We start from the raw sequence: 21,981 nt of genomic DNA, 5'->3' as shown, positions 1-21,981 counted from the left end.
ACAGCTTTTGTGTTACCTGTTGTGATGGACACCAGGAAGCTGATTCCCATTGTGCTAAAATAGCAGAGCCTGTCTCAAATATTCACTTGGGGTGAAGAGTAGTTAGTTCATGCTCATCCATAACAGCTGCCATTTGCACCAGAAGGTCATTAACCAGCTAGCAGTACTTGCCAACAGTTATTGCAATCCCATTAAGGTATACTGGAATTCCTCAGTTTTAGAAATTTAGAATGAGCATTTTGAGTAAGATCACAGAAGAATATAAAGCAGACTGTCCATTGTAGAAGTGGAGGTCCATATTGTTTTTTTTAATCCCATTGTTTTCTGTCTAAAAGGCATAGAGTGCTGAATATTTCTTTAAAATACATATTTTTGACATATTTTTTATTAAGATCAAGATTTTGACTTTCAGTTTTAAATAGTCAAGAAATGCCATATTGTCAAATGTGATATGGCAACACCTAGAAACCTGGAGTCCAAGTTTCTCTTGCACTTAATAAAATTGTGAGGTACTTCCTAGATAACAATCATTGCTTAAGAACCAGAACTTTAAATTTCATCTGTGTACACAAACAGCATTTCACATGAAAGATATCATGGAAAAACTGTTAACCATCTGGTAACAGAACACTTGAAATAGAAAAGTGCTAAAATCTCTTCTTAACTGAAAATTTTTCAGTTAGTCATTGTTACTAGATGTGTAGATGCAATTACATGAAACATAAGTATTAATTTGCTGTGGACATCTGTCACAAGCATAAGAAATTTTGGCGTAGTTAAGAAGCACATACTTGCCTTTTTCAGTGTAATGTTGGTTTAGATATTCCAGGACTAACTGATGGTAAAATGCTGGTGTATTTTCAGAGACTGCACTCCACCCTCCACAGTAAATATATCTTCTTTAAACTCCATGCACAGTTGTTCAAATACTTGTGTTGTGCAAGGAATCTGACGTAAATTGTTTGGATATGACACCATTCCCAAGCCTGGTGTTTTAGGAGAAGAAAACATAGGAAAAGTCCTGGGCAATTGTAGCTTCTTTGTAGTCTAGTCTTGACACTTTTTGGTGTGATATCCTCTGTGTTTGTGGGATCATACCTCTGGAACATAGTGTTTATATTTAAGTTTGTGTTCACACTAATGCTATTCCTATTTCATCACACTAATGCTATTCCTATTTCATTTATTCACAGAACAGTGATATTGAAGCAATGGTTAAGTATTTGGAGAGTGTCCTGAATAATAGCTCATTGGGTAAGATGATATCTCTTCTTTAAACAATCTCTCTTCTTTAAATAGCAGCAGTTATTAGCAGTCTGTACTCATCACAGTCCAATTATTTCCATTTTGCAAAAAAATAACTCAAAAAAATGTGATCTTGAAAATTACTTCCTTAATCTACTGCAGAGAAGTATAAATATGCAGAAAGAAAATGCCTGCACAGTTAAGTGCTTTTGTTGAAAATAATAAAACCGCTAAAGCATGATAGTCAGAGGTGTGGAATGTAGTAACAAAAGCTTTTAAAAACTTGGCTTCTACCATTTTTTCTCCAGAGGAAAATATTTGAGGATATGTAAGTTGTTTTATAGTTTTTAGTACTGGCAACAATAAGAGAAAATTAATTAAATTTTTTTTTTCAAATTATGATAAAGGTTTGGATAATATTTATGTTGCAGTATCTCATTAGAGGTACAGAGAAATCACTGAGACTTTAAGTTTGCAATGTAGTCCTAAAATCGCCTGCAAATTCTACATTTAAATTCAGAGTTTGAAAGCCTGGTTTCTTGTGGTCAACTCAAAAGCTAAAAAGAAGACATATATGAAAGAAAGCTATTTACTGTGGCTGCCTTAGTCACTACCCCTGAAGCCCACCCAGTTGATCTGTGCCAGCAGCATCCTGTGTGTGAGTTGCACAAAAGCCCAGCTGAGTTCCAAAGGCTCCCATGGGAACTACAATCTCATTTAGCTGCTTCATTTGCACTCGTTCAGTTGGATAAACCTGACTCAGTATTATCTTGTGGCTCTAAGACTAGGACACAGGGGAATCCTGGGAAGTCCTCCTTCCAGAGGTTCTTCTGAGCTCTGTTTCATCCCTATTTGTGAGCATGGACTGGTGGGGAGAGAAAGCCAAAGAAGAAGAAGGATGAAAGGGAGCAATCAAAGCTATGGCCAGCATAGTCTTGTAGCCACTGGTCATATTCTGGGTCCCTTGTCAGGGAGATCCTTAGGACTGAAGGAAGGAACATTTACATCCAGTTTCCCTTTGCACTAACAGAAAACTGCTGTCAAATTCTGCAATCAGTTATGCATTTGCAGCATCACTGTCTTCAATTGTTGTTTTAATTAAACAGAGGAGTTATCTTGAAGGCTTCTAGGAGCAAACCTGAAAATTAGTCAAAGACAAAGAGTGGTTTTTTAAAAACAGTCTTGGTATTACAGAGATCCTTATTGTCATCTTTTTCCTTTCACTATTAAGAACTAGAAGATGCTTTTTTTAAAACTGTAATATTAAAGACTTAAATTGTGCTTTTATTATTAAAAAAATCTCGGGCCAATCTGTGCTGAAACTTACAGCCTTTCTCCGAGCTAAGGTAGTAATTAGGTTTGTATGGTCTGCTCCGAACAAATAGCTGTGATGATAGTAAGAAACAAATCTGCTAGCGTCCCTTTTATCTTTGTATGCTCAGTGTCACTGAGAAAGTTTAAACTTTTACTATTTTGAGTTCTTCCAGTGTCAAGCTATAAAGCTATAAAGCTGCAGTTGGGGTAATTTTTGTGTTTGCTAAATTCATTTATATTTTACATATTCTTCAATGGGCTGCAAATTCACGGTACATAAAAATTTTCTGTATATGGGGCATTTTACATAGGTTAGATACTTGTTCTCTTTTTTACCCTAAAGCTAGTTTTGTCCACTTCCAGGCCTGCATTTTTTTAACTACATTGGTTGAATTGAGTTAGTTATAAGTGTGTCTTTCTACACAGAACACTACTATCCATCTGAAAATCCAGGTTGTATGTTACAAGAATAAGTGGAAATAAAACAAAATAGCACAACTAACTAGTCATTAGAAGAACTGCTGAAGAGCTTAAGCAATTAAATCAAAATTTCTGTCAGGACAAGATCAGATGAAGCCTGAATCCTTGCAAACTCAGATCCAGGTGTGTGGTCTGGTGCTAGAAGTTGCAATACCATAATACTGGGCTACAGAGCTACAATATAATAATGGCTACTCCTGAAAACAGTATGGATTTCATGGCAATCATAGAGCAGAAGCAGAAATTTGGCCAGGCCAGAACTTCTTGTAGCATCTTTCATTGTTAAAGGTATTGTGAAAAAATTATGTGTAATTTCAAGCAGTTGTTAGTGAACAAATAAGTAGGAAAAAACTAGAACTTTTTTTCATGTTATCAAAGGCTGTGATAAAAAGAATGCAATAAATATATGTTTTTTTCCCACAGGTGAAGTTTCTCTAGTATAAACCTCAGTGTTTAAGGGTAAAAGGACTTATGAGGTGACTAAACTTTTCTCAAGAGGTCCCACAGAATCACTCTGAATACCAGAACTTTAGTGGTTGCTTTTTTGTTGGCTATACAGGTACATGTGGAGTGTATTTGAAATAAGATAGTCCATACTGATAAAAGTTGAAAAATTGGGAAGATCGCAGAAAAGAGCTGCAAAAGGAAAGGGAGTTTGAAAAACAGTTTATTAAGGAGGAGAAGGTTAAGGGCAGTTGGGTCACTTTGTATTGTTTATGAATCAGGAAAACACATCTGATTCTAATCTTTTATACCTTGTACAAAAAGGCATTGTAGGATCTCATATGTAGCAGTGAAAGCTGAAGAAAGAAATCTGAAATCCAAATGGAAGTCTGTGATTCAGTGGAGATAATAGCTTTACAACAGATAATGACTTACCAAGAGATGCAGTAGATGTCTGTCACCAATTCTTTGGTCATTAGCAGAAATATTTGTAGGAATGCCTTTGGACCACAATGTATGAAAAGTCTCACCAGATAATGCACCTGTGAATAAGCATTCAGGCAGAGGAATTCGTTTCCTTACAGATCCTCCGTGAGAACCTCAAACTGATGTTCCATCACCTGAAAGGACAAAGACCTTTTGCCCTGTATTGTTCTCTGCAATACTAGACACTGGGAGATACTATTCTCTGAAATACATTTAGAAAACCACAATACCTGTTTTTGAAAAGTCAGTGCTCATTTCATTTGATTTTATTTAATGAATCAAGAACTATATATTGCATAAAAAATGCAAGTAGTTATCTGGTAGCTTTTTGAAGAAGCTTAGTTCCATACTCTATGTTGGTAGGCAAACTGCCCGAAGCTGAGTACAAAATATATTATTAATCAAGTAACTGCTGAAAAGAAAATACCTTTGATATAAAAGTTGGTGTGATAATGAATCACTCTAGGTGTGTTCTAACACCAATGTGTCAAGCTTAGTGGTTTTCACTGAGAACTCATTTTTTTAATGATTAACCACATCTTTGCAGCACCTACAATCTGCAGTCCTTGCTGCTTTGCAGTACCCAGAAAATCTTATTGAATGGAGGGAAAGATAGATACTAGTTAACATGTAGAGAGTAAGTTTTACTTGGCCAACTGCCTATGTAGAGAGTAGACAAAGCACAAATTATTTAGTCAGAAATCCCTGGGGAAAAAAATCTAAGAAGGATGTCTTTAATAATGAAATGTCAGAGGAGAAGGAAATATTGTAGCAATAAATAGATTGAACCCACTAAGCAGAAAGAATATGTCGAGCTCTTACTACAGTGATATATCCTGTAATAATAATACCAGAATTTATCTGAGGCCTGTGGTTAAATGTACTCTTTCTTAAGAGAATGCAAAGATTATATTTTCCTTAGGCCAGTGGTGCTCAGGGCATTGATGTTTTTTGGTCTCAAAGCCCCAAAGCCCCAGGTCTGGACCTTAATTCTGTGCCAGCTCACAAAGGAGTGTGCCACCCAGTAATTCATGAGCATTGCTTTTCACAGTGCCTGGGGTTTCCTCAGGGCCACACTGAGGATAGCTGAATTTTCCAGTGCCGCTAAAGGGATTGAATGCTTACAGACTCCATGACAAAATGTATGGATGTGCATGTGTAGTGTTACAGTAAATGATCAGGACATGTTTTTTGCATTAATAGGTGAATTAATTGGTTGCTGGTAACAACTGAGCTTGTAATTTTTCATCTTTTAAGCTTCGTTAACTATATCTCAGTTGTAATACTTAGGCACCAGACAACTATTATCCATTAAGTATAAAGATAAGCTAGGAAAATGTTTTAAAATGTCAAAACATGCCAGATAACAGTCAGGAATCCATTTCTTCTGTGGTCTCTCTCCACACTTGCTTCCAGGGTTCTGAATCCAGCAGACACTGTGAGTGATTCAATAAGATCCCTCACAATGGAAAGTTTTAGTCTCAGCATTCAAACGTATGTGATCAGGACCTAGAATTGTGTAAGACATAGGAGCTTAACCCTTGGAAAAGCCATGATTACACGTTCCAGGGAAGCATTCAGTGCTCTCTGGGGTTGTCTATACTGCTCATAGCAGGGGGGTTGATGCAAGCTCCCTCTGCCTCCGTGTGATCGATGTTAATGCAATCCAAACTAAATCCCAGCTGGGTCCAAGGTAAAAAGCACTGCCAGGAGAGGAGTGCGTGTTCATTTAGACAAGGCACTGTGTTAATGTGTTTGACTTTTGGCTTGTTCGTATCGTATGCAGAGCCCTCCCACTCCTGTTCAGAACTTGAGTCCTGTGTGCCACAGCCCACACATTTACACAGGATGTAATCCCACCCTGTTACATCTTCTCCTCTTCTGGGAAGTGAAATCCTAATACTAGGATTCTTCTTCTTTTGCAAGAAGCCACTAAAATAGTTGCTTTGTTTAGCTTAACAAATTGGAAGCTGAAATAGGATCTCTTTCCAATAATAAAGAAATGAAAGGAGTATGCAAAAGGGAAGGAAAGAACTGAGTAGAACAAAGAAAATTACTGGCACAGGAGGAAAATGAACATGAACTGGCCAATTAAGAAGTTTATTCAGGAAATAGGAGAGATTTTAGCCACCAGCTCTCCCAGCGAGACTTAGGAATTGTCTTCCAATGGGAGCAATCAGGGCAATAAATGCATAAATTCCTTAGGAAAACCACAGACTTGTATGATGGAATGACTATATGAAATTGCAGGATATTGGAGCTGATAACCCTCACAGTCCCCTGTGATTCAGTACTTCTGTGTTCCTGTGGATGGGTACCTCAGTGGTATGTGAACCTTAGGCCCTTAAATATTGCAACAGCCCAGGAGATCTGCAAACAGAAAGAGTGAACATGTGTGCTTATGCATATGTATATTTCTTACGCATATATGTGTTTACATATACAGGTGTGTTTTTGTATATATATATATATGTATATATATGTGCATACGTAAAAAGAGTACCTTTGTCTGAAGGAGAAAGTGATGTCATAAGTTAAATACTTCCAGTTTACAGTAATGATCAAGCTAAAGGAGAGACTTGCCTGCCAGGAAGAATGTTCTTGCTTTTAAAATAAGTGCAAAAACAATGGAAGAAAATGCATATTATCTGGCCAAATTTTTTTTTTAAATATTTATCTGTCCCAGCACTTCCTCAAGTGATTATCCTTTCTGTTGTAATTCCTTGTATGCTACATGCAAAGAAAATTATTTTTATAATTCTGATGCCTTTAAGATATAAATCTACTCATCCCTCAGAAAGGAGTTGCCCTTAATGTGCATTTAATAATCTAATTCATCTTTAATTAATGTGGCACTACCTTGTGAGAAACAGGAATAGTCTTCCTCCTTCTGACTGCCCTTGATTCTGCAATAGAGCTCAGGGGAGAAGGTGAATAAGGTTATGTGTCTGTGCATTGATTTGTAGGCTCGAGGACTGTCACCGGAGTGTCTCCAGGGGCACCCCAGAGATTCAGAGCTCTCAACAGTACTATGGCTGAGACCAAACTGAAACGCATGAGGGAGTAAGTAGTATATTTATGTGTTACCAATATGCAGGCAAAGAATATGGATTTGAAAAACTGCAAAACACAGCAAAGAAAGCCATGTGTTGTTTCCCTGCTCCAAAAAAATCCCTTTAACAAAAAGAAGCGGATGGTAAGCTGTTCTTTACAGACTGGATGCCTACTTGCCTCCAGAGAGAATGAAGGTCGACCATCACTTCTTCTTTTCTTGTAACCTGCACAATCACTGACATCCCTCCAGGATCCAGTTTGCCTTCACTGCTGTCAGTGTTGTTCTGAACTTCACTTTCTTTATTAGCGCACCAAATTTCCATAAATCACCTGCAGATATACACATTATCACCATGTTTGCTCCCTAACCCACACTTCTTTCTTGCCTGGAACAAAAGGCAAATGGATTTGTTTTCCGTGATGATACAATGTTTTAAACCAAACACGATTGCTGCTGATGGCTGGGATTTTCAAATGTGACAGAGGAATTTAGATATGCAGTTCCCTTTGAAACTCACTATCTGTTTGTTTTCAGCATTGCTGAAACCCCAGCTTTATTAATAAAAGTTTCAGTTTCTTAATAAAACAAAGATCTGTACTTCCTTCCTAGAATGTACTGGTTAATGTATCTTGAGCCTTTATCTTGATTCAGTAATTTCTGGCTTTCCAAGTTTTATTACATCCTAATTTAGGTGCTGATCTGATAATCGTAATGATATATATTATTTCTGAACTTAAAGATTCTTTGCAGTGTTGCAAGATTCAACTACTCTCAGATTGTAAACTCTTTAAAAAAGGGCAGTTTTCTCTTGTGTGGGTGGACAGTGCCAACAGTGTGGTGGATATTATTGGAATACAAATAAGTTCAAACAGTAAATGCTAATAGTTATTCAAGTGAGTAGTCTAAAGAAAATGAATACAACTGCAACAACATTGATGGCAATCACTGTTTAAAACCAATCACCATGTATTCAAGGGAAATATCAATCAAATTTACTCCAGATAGAAGTTATTTGGTTTTGTGGTATTTCAAAATGCAACAACTCAAAGGGTTAGACTTCATTGTGCAACCAATCGGCAGGTCTCAGAGCCTGCCACTTGTATTGCTTTCCATTCTCTTTTCATGGAAACTACTTATGAAAATAAAAAATGTGTCATGTTGTGCCATCTAGTCTCAAGGTGAGGTTGTTTAGTCAAAATATCCACTAATCTTATAGCCTTCACCTTGTGTTCTCATGGTTCCCAGATAAGCCTTAACTATTTGAACTTCATGGTCATTGCTTTTAGGGCTGAGGTATGACTAAGTCACTTGCTTCTTTCAAATTCTGTTTTTCCAGTGCTCTTTCATGCTTTTCATAATTAGTTATGACTCATGTTATTGTCCTTTCTCCAAAATATACTACAACTATGTCATTTTCTGAATATATAAAGGTGAGCAAGCATGTTAATTGCTTGGAAGGTAAAGTGTTAAGGACCAAGTGAGTGAGCACAGTACCCAGCACGACGTACACAGGAAGATCACTGCAAACTCTGACCCATGGCCAATCTGCACACAGGGCACAGTGGGGGTTTCAGTGGCAAGAGGGAAGTACATTTGGCTGCACAACAACGCATGAAGCCACAGCTGTTCTGCTCATCCCTCAGCAAACTTCACATGATGTGTTTGTTGTATGTCATCCACACAGCAGTGCCACCTAAGCAAAGCTAATATAATTTAGACTTGTGCAACTCAGTTTTACTCAGGTAGATGCAGGCTTAGTAGGGGGGTCTTCCAGATCACAACTTCTAATGAAAGAGACAATGTGGAGGGGTTGTCCTACAGCAACTGAGTAGCTGGAGTTCTTATAAGGAAAGAGAAAAGAAGAGCAGGGATAATAATGTGGAAATGCAGTGAAATCTGTTCGGGTGTCAAGTCACTGTAGAAAGAGGAGTATGAAGGTTTGGGATTTGCATCATTTTCAGATGCTAGCAACAATAGAGTCTGATGAGGGTGACTCATGTCATGGATTGCTTGGAAAGTAAGGTTTGTGCCCACACATTACAGGTGACATTACTGAAAGAAAGCTATCTCATTAGCTCTGATAAAATATTTAGATTCATCTAAAATAACACAGGGTTTAACAGCAAAAGTGCCTTTTAACCATTTCTAATGGACACATGAATAATGTGGGCTTGCAAATAACTGTAGCAAGACAGTTACTTGATCACAGATGTGATATGCTCATTGCTCAAGTTACTGCAGTGTGCTGCACTGAATGCCTTCTTTGACAGTAGAGAGACGCTGCTTATTAGAGCATCAATTTAGGAGGCTTCTACTGTATTCTTGTATAGGACTTTACACAGATAATCATGTGAGATGGAAGTTGCGCTAAAAGTCTTTACAGGAGAATAGAAGGAAGCCATTGATGTCCTTGAATATGGTAGGTAGGAGTCCTTGGTCTCCTCCTATTTTGTTACAAAAAAAAAAAAATAACTCAGAGCTTAACCTGTAGACATCCTGAGCCTGTTTATGATTCAGTCACCAGCTTTCTTTACTACAACCCCTGAATATTTCCCCTTACTATTTCTTTCCAATTCCCATCGCACTCTCGGTTGCAGCATTGTGAATTGCTGTCCTCTCAGTAAAAGCGTGATAAAATCACCTACTCCAGTGACAACAATTTCTAGTCTGTTTTATTTGGAATGAGAATTTGTTATAAAGTTAATAACAGAGAGTTACCTTTCAAGCAGAGTTCATTCTTTCCACAAAAATTTCCACTTCAGTGCTAAGCATTTCAATATTGGGATCTGCAGTATCGATAAGGAATCTCCATTTCTTGATTTAACTCCCACAAAGGTTATCTTGAGCTTTTTCTCATTATGCTCCTTCCCAGCCTTGCATGTTAACAGTGAGAAGTCAACCAAATATATAAATCAGAGTTGTGTGACTCATATTTCTCATATTTTAAGCTGAGGAGCCATGTTAGATGCAGGAAATAGGAGGAGCCCTTCCTTGGTGTTTTCTGTCCTGCCCACCATCTAATTCTCATGGTGGTTCCGATCCTTGATGGTACTGGGTAACTTGGTGCATGCCTCAGTCTGAGAAGCATAGCTGTCACACACTATCCGGAGCCAGATTACCTTCACCAGAGAGATCCATGAAGAAAAACTAACAACTGTTCCACTGATGCTCCCTTGTAGAGACTTTCCAACTGTGTATCTCAGAAGAGAACCACTTCTTCAGAAGCAGCTCTCGAACCAAAGCATTTTTTTCTATGTCAGATCAAATTGAAATAGCACCTATTAATTTTTTTTCCCCTGAGGTCCATACAAAAACTTAGTACAGTGTTTTGTTCTCCTTTGTGGACGTATCCATGACTAAAATGAGTCATTTTAATAGCCATGAACTTTAATATGCAGTTTAGAATTCAATGAAGTGTTCGTCAGTAAAAGGAAAAGGCTTTTACGCCCCAAATTTTAAGAAAATTAAAATCCTTTAACACAGCAGTGAGCACCTCTTAGTCAGTGACTGAAGTCTTACACACAGCAGCATACCATGATGAGGCAAAAGACTTCATCATCCCCTGCTGAGCATAAGTAAAGCTGTCTTTCAGAAGTCATGGGGAAAAGGCATTTGGTGATATTTTTATTCTGCTCCTGTGAATGCTCATAACACCATTGGTTCAGACTCATGAGCATTATGCATATATGCTTCTTGTGCTTGTGACGTTGGCATCAAATGCATTGTTTATTTTAAAAGTTCAGAAAGAAAGGTTATATTGAAGTCATTGAATAGTCACTGGATATTCTTTAAGTTGTTCTAAAATGCTTACAGTATAGAAGACTTTTTGTACATTTATTTATGCACATTTTTGAATTATTGCAGTAAAGAAAGTATTATTTGATGTAGTATTTTATTAGATGTTGGGTGGACCTTTTTGAGCCTGCTGACACTGGTTTTGTTATTGATGTCATTGAAGGCAACTTTAGGTGAAGACAAAAGCAACAAATATAGAAAACCTAATTGGTTTTTTAGACTTCCATTAAAAAAGTTTTCAGTGACTTGTGAATTGCCATTGACTGTCATGTCAGAGGTGCCATGATGCAAACATACTTGAGGAATAAGATGTCTTCTCACAAACAAATGACATATTTGGTAAGGAAGTTTATTGACACTGGGCTCTCATGGGTTTTTGCAGATGAGTAGAGTACAGGATTCTTGAAGGTATTGATCATGAAATGTTTCTGAGCATTGAATTCCTCTTATGCACACCACAGTTGTTCTGTTCAACACTCCATCTTTTGGTAATGATTTCTGTCTGGTGATCCCAAGACATCTTAAGGCATAACCATAGCTTTTTACATCTCCTGGGCTAAGCCAAAATGTTATTTACAAATCCATCCTCCTTGTCACAGTTTCTCACACCTCATTTTTAAAGGCCAGTCTCCAAATTACTTGAATGAGTTAATTATGGAAACACATTAAACATCTTGGTCCGTAAGTTTCTCTTTCTTTTACTGTAAATGTGTTTCAAGATAATTGCACCATTATCTTCCAGACCCAAATTTGAAGGAAGTATTTGGGGTTTGCTGTCTTCTGTTTGCTTTACAAGAAAGTGAGAGTACAGTAAACTAACCGGGAGCACTAGGAGAGTTAAACCTGCCTGTATGTGACCAAACTGGGAAATTGGTTTTTGGGTCCTATCAGGAAGAAGTGAGTGAATGCTTCTGGCTTGGAGTCATTGCTGTCCCAAGCAACAACTGAGAAAGTGGAAAGAGGTGAATCCTGCCCAAGAAGAAATAAAGGCAAGTGAAACAGTGGGTCCTACCCAGAAGTGTGGGAGTCCTCTGGAGCAGAAGCAGTAGCAGAAGCCCTCAAGGCTAAAGCTGAACCCGAGGGTCTCATGCATTTTCCATGGGTCTTCATTCAACTTCTTCCCATTGTCCATACTCTTCCCCTTTCCGTGTCAAAAAAGGGCAGCCCTTTGTTTTTTACACTACGTTTCTCCATCCTGCATCTGACATGGGAAAAGCCTGTCACCTGCCAATACCATCACTTCAGCAGTCCTTAGCAACTTTACCTTTGTTGTGATGCACCTTGAAATGAATGAGAACAAACTCAGTAGTTAGAGTGAGTGTAATAGGGCGCAATTAAACTTGATGCATTTTCTTGGAATGCTCATTTTGCAGATTACTTAAACCTCAGGTCTAAACCTTAAAATAATGTGTAATATTTTGTGAATTTACTTAGATATGTAAAGAAAACTCATATTTTTTTCAGCTTCTCTATTGAGCTGCACATCACAGATCCATGAGCCATTCTGTTATTCTGAATTTTAAGGGTTTTTTTATGAGTGGACAGTAATTTTCTAATTGTTTAGCACTAGAGAGAGTTTTTATTCAGTTTGAAAATTGCAGTCAAATAGCAAAACATATAAAATTATAAGTATAGACTAATTTTAAAATGTCAAGGAACAAACACAAAGAATTTGGAGAATTAGAGTTATACACCTTTTTGTTTTGCACACAAAGCCTGATTTCCTTAGTTTCTCATGCTGTGCATACATAATGCATAGATTGAGCTGTTCAGTTTTCTAGAACCTTGATTTTGTCAATAGTTTGCAAATGTGAGAGTGCTTTCACGGAGCATTAATTATATAGTCTGTTTTCAATGTGGAACCACTTGAAGAATCTTGACAGTGTTTACTAGAAGCAGCACTGCAACCTTGGGAAGTTTACAGAGGCACTTAGGGGAAATATAGGTAGGGAATATGAAAAGGACATTTACCAAACCCTTGCCGGGACTACCAATGTGTGTTGTGTCCCATATTGCTTCTATCTTTATCTACTTGCTACTCTAATACTATACTTCTCTGTAAGAAAAAAATCTTACTTTTTATTTCTCAGTCATCACATAGTGATTTCTTTCTTTTGTATATGTAAGTCATTAAGGTATATGCATCTCACATTCCCTGTGTGGAAGAAAATAAACAATGCACAGCTGGTAGCATAAAAAATAGGGGTAAACCACCAGAGACTGGGCAACATACAAACTTCCCCTTCCATTGGGAAAGAGGTTTGCAGATCCAAAACACCGCGTTTGCCATTACTCCAAAGAGAGCAGCCGCCACTTCTGAGGGTGCAGCAGCATCAGAGGTGGCTCTATTGCATGTCTGTCTCCTTCTGCAAGGAACCTCCTTGCTGAGCACCTTGTTTTCATGAGGTGTTGGTCTTCAGAGTTTGGAGATACCAAACCAACTGTACTACGTTCACAGTAGTATATGCACCATATTTGTGTTAGCTAGACATGACCAAAGATTGTGATAAAACCAGAGGATACTAGTATTTGTAAGGCCTAACCTTGCTATTAGTTTTAACATAACACATTAGACATGTATCTCCATTAACATCTTTCTGCAGGAAAATAAAAAGAGTTGAATATTGGAAAAATGCATTTTAGCTTCATGACAATTTTTCTGCATCAGTCACGTTTCAGAGTGAGCTTGGGTTTTATGTTTTTGAATCTACTAGCTGAAACAAATTATTTAGATAGCATATTATGATTGTTATGTTTCTGTGAATATTAGTAGTATTCTTTGTTGGTTTTTTTTTATGCTGTATTTTCAGGCATCTAGACGTACAATTCCCAAAAGCAAACCATGTAAGAAGAAATCAGCATTAACTCTGTATTGCCACACAGCTGAACAAAAGAGATTGCAGTTATATTCTTAAACTCTTATGAGAACTGTATATAATTATTGACTTTTCAGAGGTAACTACTGTATCCTCACATGCCCACATTCACGATGTAGCTGTATATTGTGCTTCTTTTCAGGCACATCTGTCTAAAACAAATGCATTGATAAACAAAGCAAATAGCATCAGGTATGTGTTAAATGTGCCATGAATTTTTGCTTGACCTTGATCAGTGATGCTGAGTGAATTAAACTAATGACATTTCAAAGATTCTTTGTATGCCATGGCACTGTTAAAAATCAGGATGTTGTTTAAAATAGTTTTAGCAAGACTGGGAAGTCTCGGATTGCTTATAAAGAAACTGCAGCCCAGGGAAGTGTGCTTTGGGTGATTCTTCATGGGCACTAAATGGCATGATTCTCACCTATCCTATCTCATGAAGAATAGCTCTATATAAGCGAATATGTTTCCTCTCTCATTTTTAGTATTGGTAGTAAATTTCCTGGTATAGGAAGGAAGACTTTAAAATTGGAATATTCAGGTTTGATTTAAATGGCTATGTTTTGTTGTAATTTGTTTCTTTCTGTGTGAAAAACTAAAAAAAACCATTTTCTCTTATGAAAGAGTATCTTCTAAATTCATAGTAGCTAGACTTCAAGTAACAGCTCTAAACTCTAATTAACACCTCTTCCAAGAGCAGATGTCAGTTTCAATTCCTATTTTAAAAATTCATTTATCTCTCAAAATGAGGTGCATGGGGAATATTATTGTTGATATTTCTTCACCTGTGTGTCTACATCTTTTAATAATAAGATCCTTCCTGGCTTATGGGAAAACGTGTCCTAAATATGCTTTAGATTTTGCAGGTCTTTGAAGTAGGACATCAGAGAGTTTTGTTTGCAATCAAATTAAGGTGTTTTAATTAAGGAATTAGGAAGCAATTAAGGACGAATTATGAAAATTATCATTGTGTCTTCAAGTGAAGAAATTTTCATTCAACAGTAATATGCATAAAGTCAAAGTCTATTGAGGCTTGAAGGTGAAGGCTAATATTAGCAATTCAGATTTCTTTTAAACTAGCTTTTATATAATAATTCTTTCAATTTCCTTTTTTTTTTTTTAATAAGGCCTTTTGTTAGGCTTTGCCATTTCCCAAGATTGAACAGCTGTCAGAACTAGAAAGGTGTCACCCTACCTTTAGAAATAAGTTCCTGAAAAATAAATCATGGAACTTATTATGCACTTCTTCTAGCAGATCTCAAAGGGTTGTTATACAGCAACAGACAAGCTTTGCTGCAAGTGTAGTTTTGAACCCAGAGCCATTTCTTTCAAGTTTCAAAGAAGTTTTAAACATTCATAGTCAGTAATGCCAGCAAACTGAATGACAGGAAGGTAACTTGAGAGGACGAAGATCTTTTGTGTTCTGAGATAAACCTGTTTGTTTACTGAACCATGAGACGTTGTGGCAGATATCCTAAGATTTTCTGGTACAGTTAGAAACCAGAATTTTGTATGAGATTAAAAGTATGTAGTTTCCTGATTCTTTTGCAGAGTCATCTTGGGAGTTAAATGTAACAATCTTTTTCACCAAGATTCATGTCACTGCTGGTTCACAGCAAAGTGGAACAATTGTACTGTTTTAAAGAAGAAATATAAGGTTAATAAATTAATGCTTGGAAATAAAATGTTCAGGGACAAATCGGAGTTGAATGTATTGATGAGAATCCTAAGTAATACTGCTGAACTCCATAGGGACACCCTTGGGTTAGGGAGAACAGAATTTAGTGGTGTCTACTTAAATTATCCTTTCAAAGATCCCTGTACTTGCTTTTGTGCCTCATGAGCCCAAATCAAGACAGATTTGCTTTCTGCTTTAGAGTATGCTCATAGATGTTTGGCTGCATCCAAAAAGATAAATAAATGCCCACTGGAATGGGTATTCCATGTCCAGAAAGTTTCTTTATTAAGGTTGAGGTAGGCATGAGTAACAACAGTATTTTGAAATAACTGAATTTTCTGTGGTTTTCTTAGGAGCAGTGTGTGTGTTGCCTGTTACCACAGAGGTGAGATGTTGTTGCTGATGCCTGATCCAGCCCCCCACCACAGGGGCTTTCGTGGTATTACTCTGGCATGTTCAGTAGTGACTTGTGCAGAGTGTGGTGACTCGGCACCTGCAGAGCCTCTCCTTGCTCCCAAGCACAGACCACACCACAGCTCCCTGGAGGCACTAGTGAAAACTGGGTGTTTTCAAGCAAAGAGTGACACTGCCCTTTGGGAGTGCGTGAGGGAGAGCAGGATGGTTTTAAATGAGTTGCCATCATGCTGAATGACATTTGAAAATGAGAAGCTGAAAACCCCTCTAGCTTCTGATTTGTGTCATATTCATCCTTCAAGGCAGGCAATGACAAGCTGTTGAGGGATATTAACCCGGTTGCTAATGCCCATGGAGGAGCACAAATGTAAGCATTAATCTTGTTTTGTGGCTTTTGTCAGTGCTGCATAAAGGTACGTGCATTGTGATTGATCTCCAAACCAGAAAGGAAATGTTAATATGTAGCTAGTAGCAGAATAGTCAAAATAAAGACCCATGGGATAATAGAAAATTCTTTGTTCACCTAGGGAAAGATTTACAACTTCCTCAGCCAGTCGAGAACACAACATTATTGTATTGTCAAATTTCAGTAATTTTTGCAGTGATGCATAGGAAATCAGCTGCAAATCATCAGATAGCCTGACAAATTCATTTGGGCCCAGATGCGCTAAATTACTTGGAACACTTTTAGGCACCCTGAGTATAAAATTGCAGTTCTCAAGGCTCTTATTTAGCTCCCCTCTAATGCCAGCAGTGAGTCGAAGTAGTAAGTACCCTTTTGCTGATATTCTTCCTGCTTCTCACATGCTCAGAAGTGCCTTATCCTTGATAGAACTAAGTCTCTATCTTGTGTCCAAACCCCATTATTATCCACAAATGAGATATCTGTCTGCTTTTATGGCCTTTGGGCTTGTTCCAGTTAATTTTCTCAGGCGTGGGTTGTGTGCTGCACAAAAGCTGGCAACAAGAGGCATTATTTTTCAGACCACAGCTTCCATGCATGACAGTGTCCCCAGACTGGCAATATCTGCTGTGCAGCCACAGGTTGGTGGTCACAGCATGTTTCCAGGCTGTGGAGGTCCCCAGCCCTGTGCCTCCTCTGTCTGGAGCATTGAGACTGCTCTCTAGAGCCAAAAGGAGTGAGAAAAGTTGTGCTCAATGAATCTCTCCATCTATCTAAGCCTCTGTAACCCAGTGAAATGGGAGAAAAAACAATCTGAGATATGACATTTAAGCACATTAGTGTGTATCATCCTGGGTCAGACCCTTTAATAGTAGAGCCCGATGTAACTCCTTTGATTTCAGCACACTGAAAAACAATTTAGGGCAGTTTGGGATGGGGGTTTGGGCTACAGAGGTCATCACAGTAATGAAATCCTAGATATCCCCTTGGCTTGTGTTGTCTAGGCTGAGAAAGAGATGATGATTCATAGTGAGTTTGTAGGTGAGGGAGCTATAAGATAGCACAGAGTAAATGTCAGTAAATCAGAAAACATGGATGGCCAAATGGGAGTATAAATGGGAATTCTGTACTTGCTCTCACAGCACATTTGGTGATTTGGCTTTTATTAATTTCAAAACAGTAGTGCAGGTGTCCTGTATTTTATGTGAAATCAAACCAACTATAAACAGAAGGGCAGTGCAAAATCCATAATTGTGCCTCTGTAGGACTTCACATGGATGGACAAATATCCCCTGGCAAAGGATCAGGGCCATAATGGACAAACTTTGCTTTCTGGGAAGTGATTTCCACCTTCCCTCAATCAGGATGATAGATTCACTCAGTAACACCTCTTTGACATTTACTGTCTTAAACTCTACACTTCTGCCTCTGTGACAGAAAATGCATGATGTGATAGCAGAGTCAAATTAATGCAGCTCCCAAGTCCAAACAGAGTCTGATGTCTTCTTTTGTAAAAGCAGGTTGTAATTTTTGTTACCTACCCCTTAATTTTTAACCTATGAACATTTCCCCATTAATTCTATTGTATCAGCTATTATACTGATTAGCTGATTTGCATGCTCTCCCAAGCTGAACTGAAAAGATTCAAGTCTGCAGGTCACATTTATTGGCAGAAGCAATACTCCCAAGGTACATATTTGCTTAATTTTTCATCTTTAAATAGACAGCTGTGCCAAAAAATTAAACACACTTGTCTAAGAGGGAGAGAGGAGTCAGTAAAGGCACTGATGAAGTAACAGTGATTTCAAAATAGCTTCTCATATATTGATTTTTAACTGTTGGAGAGAAATACTGTGATATTTTTGATGATGTTTTGTGAAGAAATGTACATTATTTGTCAAACAAATCTCTACTTAGCTTTTTATGGTAATCCAATCCCTCGGCTTCCAGTGTCTGAGAATTAATTATTTCCAAGAGTTTTAGTTTTCCCCTAAACAACACTATTGGTAGAAAAGAAAAGGGCAGTTTCTAGTTATGGGAAGCAGCACTGAGTCCAGTCTGAATCTGCAGAGATTCCAGCTTGGCCCTGTGGCTTCTGATCCTGGGTCTTGGCTTTCTTTGCCCCAAATTCCTGATCTGCCTCTGTGTCAGGAGCCAGCAGGAGGGGTAACGTGAAGACAAAGGGGGATCATACCTGGGCATGACCAAGGTGCAAGAAAAGGAGAAAGCAAGTGGGATGGGAGTAGAAGTTTGAGAAGCAATAAAGTAAAATTCTTTGTCATTTCCTAAGAATGGGGGAATATACATAACATGGGACTCTTACTGGCTGCCGTCTCACTATGATGATGTTATTCTTCAGCAGTAACAGGATGTCCGCTGATGAAAAGCAACTGTTGCCTAAGAATTGGGGAAAAAAACCAACTCACCAGGCTGATTTAGTAGCGATAAGATATAGAACAGGTCTTTAATGAAGGTCTTCTAGCGCAAGGAGTACAAAAAGGCATGCACAATTTGTGGTCTGATCTGAGAACTACTCGCCCCCAGCTCTGCCCCCCGCATGCCTCCCCAGAAATTGAGTTGGAGGTCCTAAGATGCCTTTCTTCCTCTTCTTCTTCATCTTCCTCTTCTTCACAACACATACGGTCTTTGGAGCTTCTCCAAGGTTCCGGGCTTGAAGGTTCCTTTGATTGTGATGGTATCTTGTTGTTCAAGCCTGAGGTGCATATGTTCTTAAACAGAATATGTTTACTATAGTCCTGCCTTGAAAGGAGCCTAAACAAGCCTAAAGAATTGAGAAAATTCAATATGAAACAGGGGAATAAGGTTTGATGAGTGCTAACTACTATTCTAAAGTGTGACAGACTATACAGCAACATTAAAATCTACAAAAAGCTAAAAATCCTAAAAATTCAAAGGCATCACAACTACCCCTTTAGGTAGGTTATGCTGTTGGAACAGTTGACCTTGCCCTGGTGGTAGACGTGTAGCAAAATGAATACGAAACCAGCAAAAAACTACAACTGGAGTATGTGATGATGCTGGGAGGCAGATTTAACCATTTAAACTGCTATGGGAAGTGTTGTGCCCCCTCCCTCTGAACCCATGTGCAGAGAGAGTATTGGCTGAGCCTAATGCAGGCACCATATGACATGGTTCCCTTCCGAGTACCCCCTTTTCATCTGAAAGAATTACCACAAGCGTTAAGGCATCAGGTGTTCTAAAATGACATGTGTAATGCTTGAGAAATACTTGGGAATCTCAGATACAATTATTTTAGTATCTGGAAGAGAAATTTGTCAGAGAAACCTTCTTCAGATTTGCTGAGAAGCTTTATTGAAGAGGTCTTCATACCATGACAGATCTTCTGTCATGGCATGAAGGAAAAGGGAATGATTGTCCCGCCTAAATACTTTTGAAATCCTAGCAAAAATGCCAGTGGGAGGAAAGGCTGCTTAGCACAAGTTTACCTAACCAAAGTAAGACATTTTTTTAATGCAAACTGCAGGTGTTCCTGCAATGTGATTCCAATTAGTCCAGCTAACTTTCTAACTAATTGGAGGCATCATCACCTCTAAAATGTGCAAGTCAGATACTAAAAGACAACCAACTCTCAATTGCTCTAACATATGGAACTTTAGTGAAAAAAACAAGCACAAATCCTGTGGCAGAAGTGTACAGAGTGGGTAGATAGTCTCTGATATGCTGAAGGGAAATTACTCTGATATTTTCATCAAAATATTATGAAGCTATCACTGAGTGGAAAATTTTGTTACCTGTGGCCTGTGATATGTGAATTTAAAGACATTTTCCTTTAGAAGGAAGAAACGCTGTTCATTGCCTTGCAGTTTTCAAATGGGTCTTCTTTATAAGTCAACATTAAGATGCTGTGAGTGTATGTTTTGTCACTGAATTACAGATCTGTTTTCTGATAAAAGGAGACCACCGTAGGAAAAGAAATAAGTGCCAGTTAGCTCATGCTGAGCTTGTACAATGGTTTTCTTGCATTTGATAGAAGCTAAAATAAAGCAATGAATCCCAAAATGTGTTCACATAAAATGCCACTGTTGTTCAGCTGACTGGGGTTGCTCCTTTTTGGTTTTGATGAAATCCAAAGGAAATGATACATGTGTGTATACCAAACCTTTTGTAGATAAAACAGTATGTCGGACTCAGCATGGAAAAGATTGTAACAATGACGATGACCATGCTTCCCATGACTTTACTATGTCCAGGTTTTTACTCCTGGGCTCTTTGTATAGCAAACAATCATGGAGGAATTCTCCAGGAAACTTTAATTGCTTTTGCTGTCAGACAAATAAGGTGCATCATGATATCATTTTAATCAAAACTACAACATTTAGAAAAAATCAGTTATTGCTAGTTATTGCTTGTATTATTAATATAATGTGAGTTAACTTTTACTTGACCTTCTGTGCAATATTTATCCCCAGATCTGCCATTGGGAAGCTGGGAGTGGACGTATTCGAAGCTGTGTACAGCTATCTCAGGCAAGCGAGACAGCAGAATGCCAGTGAGGAGGAGATCAGGCGATGTTTGGAGAAGCTAGTTGCTAGAGCAAGCGATTGCTTTGAAGTGGATCAGCTTCTGTACTTCGAGGAACAACTACAGGCTTCAGAACCTCATCTTCAGCTATAACAGGTGTGTCAGTAACAGTGCTGGAAATGGCAAGGAGGGGGGAAGGTGCTTAGCTGCCTTCTTCAGGCCTGCAGGCAAGTACAGGTATTTGAAGGAAACTGCTGAAGGTTAATGTAGTACATAAGCATGTAGAAAGGCTCCATTTGAGAATCCAGACTGCAGTGAGAAGTGGGTAAATATGGCACAGATTACAGGGGCAGGAAGAACAATTGTTCGTGACTGTGGAGGGGAGCATTCACCGTTACCCAAGTTCCCTTTTTCTACCACTTAAAGGCAGGCTGTAGCCAGGCACCAGTCCTGCACTCAGAGCATCACTGGCAAAGCTTCCTGTGATAGAATGATGCAGGATTAGACTTCAGCTGCTGTTGATTTCTGTGCTAACTGGTCCTTGTGGCATTTAAACCTCTAGTTTTTGTACTTTGGCAGATTTACCCTTAAACATACATGTATCTATATGGCCACTCAGCCCCTAATTGCCTTGTTATTATTGATTGTTCAAAAGGGCTGCATTTAATCTTTGTGACTTTCAAAGGAACTGTGGAAATACACATATGCTCAACATACACTGAGATAGGTGTATATATTCATAATGGCAGAAAGATGTCTGGTCATACTCTGTACACTGTCTGTAAAAAGACAGACATGTGGCCTGAGCTATAACTGACTTTGTTAGATAAGAATCCTCACTGTGACTTCTGAGACTGTTGAATCAAATTCATTCTACACAGATGGAACAATAAATTGATTTTTTTCTTGCACATTGTTACCGTTAATGTTTTTTCTTAGTGTTTATCCTCCCTTCTTCATATGCATCACATTTCTGCTGGTTTCAATTGTATATCATGCTCTGATTATATACTTGATGTTTTCCTTCTACCTCTTCCTTCTTTATTCTGCATTCCGAGCTCCTTCATCCATCTGTGTAAAAGGCTAAAGGATAACAAAGTGGTACAATCTGTAAAGGAATCTCAAATGAATTGTGGACCAAATTAATTTGAGGCACTGAGCCATTATCATAATCCTTATGTTTCCTGCTTTTCTGCTACAAGTCTTAAAGGACTTGGGAACTGAATTAAATAAATTAAAAGAAATTCATACGAATTTGAAAAAAATATTTCTATTTGACCTAAGA

At 38.2% G+C, this 21,981-nt stretch overlaps 1 protein-coding gene across 1 annotated transcript in view; it reads left to right on the top strand.

Annotated features, from left to right (window-relative positions):
• NEK11 (NIMA related kinase 11) overlaps nt 1-21,565 on the top strand; it is an 83,981-nt gene extending 62,416 nt beyond the window's left edge. Inside the window, exons 14-16 of the mRNA XM_018075205.1 lie at nt 1,194-1,254; nt 6,936-7,032; nt 20,645-21,565. Of these exons, the coding sequence (XP_017930694.1) occupies nt 1,194-1,254; nt 6,936-7,032; nt 20,645-20,849 (363 nt within the window). The 3' untranslated portion in view covers nt 20,850-21,565. The remainder of the gene's footprint in view (nt 1-1,193; nt 1,255-6,935; nt 7,033-20,644) is intronic.
• Nucleotides 21,566-21,981: the final 416 nt, after the last annotated feature.

This window comes from Manacus vitellinus, unplaced genomic scaffold, assembly GCF_001715985.3.
Source record: "Manacus vitellinus isolate BGI_N305 unplaced genomic scaffold, ASM171598v3 scaffold_3_pilon, whole genome shotgun sequence".
Lineage (NCBI taxonomy): Eukaryota > Metazoa > Chordata > Aves > Passeriformes > Pipridae > Manacus > Manacus vitellinus.
This window is presented reverse-complemented; position numbering and strand designations above follow the sequence as displayed.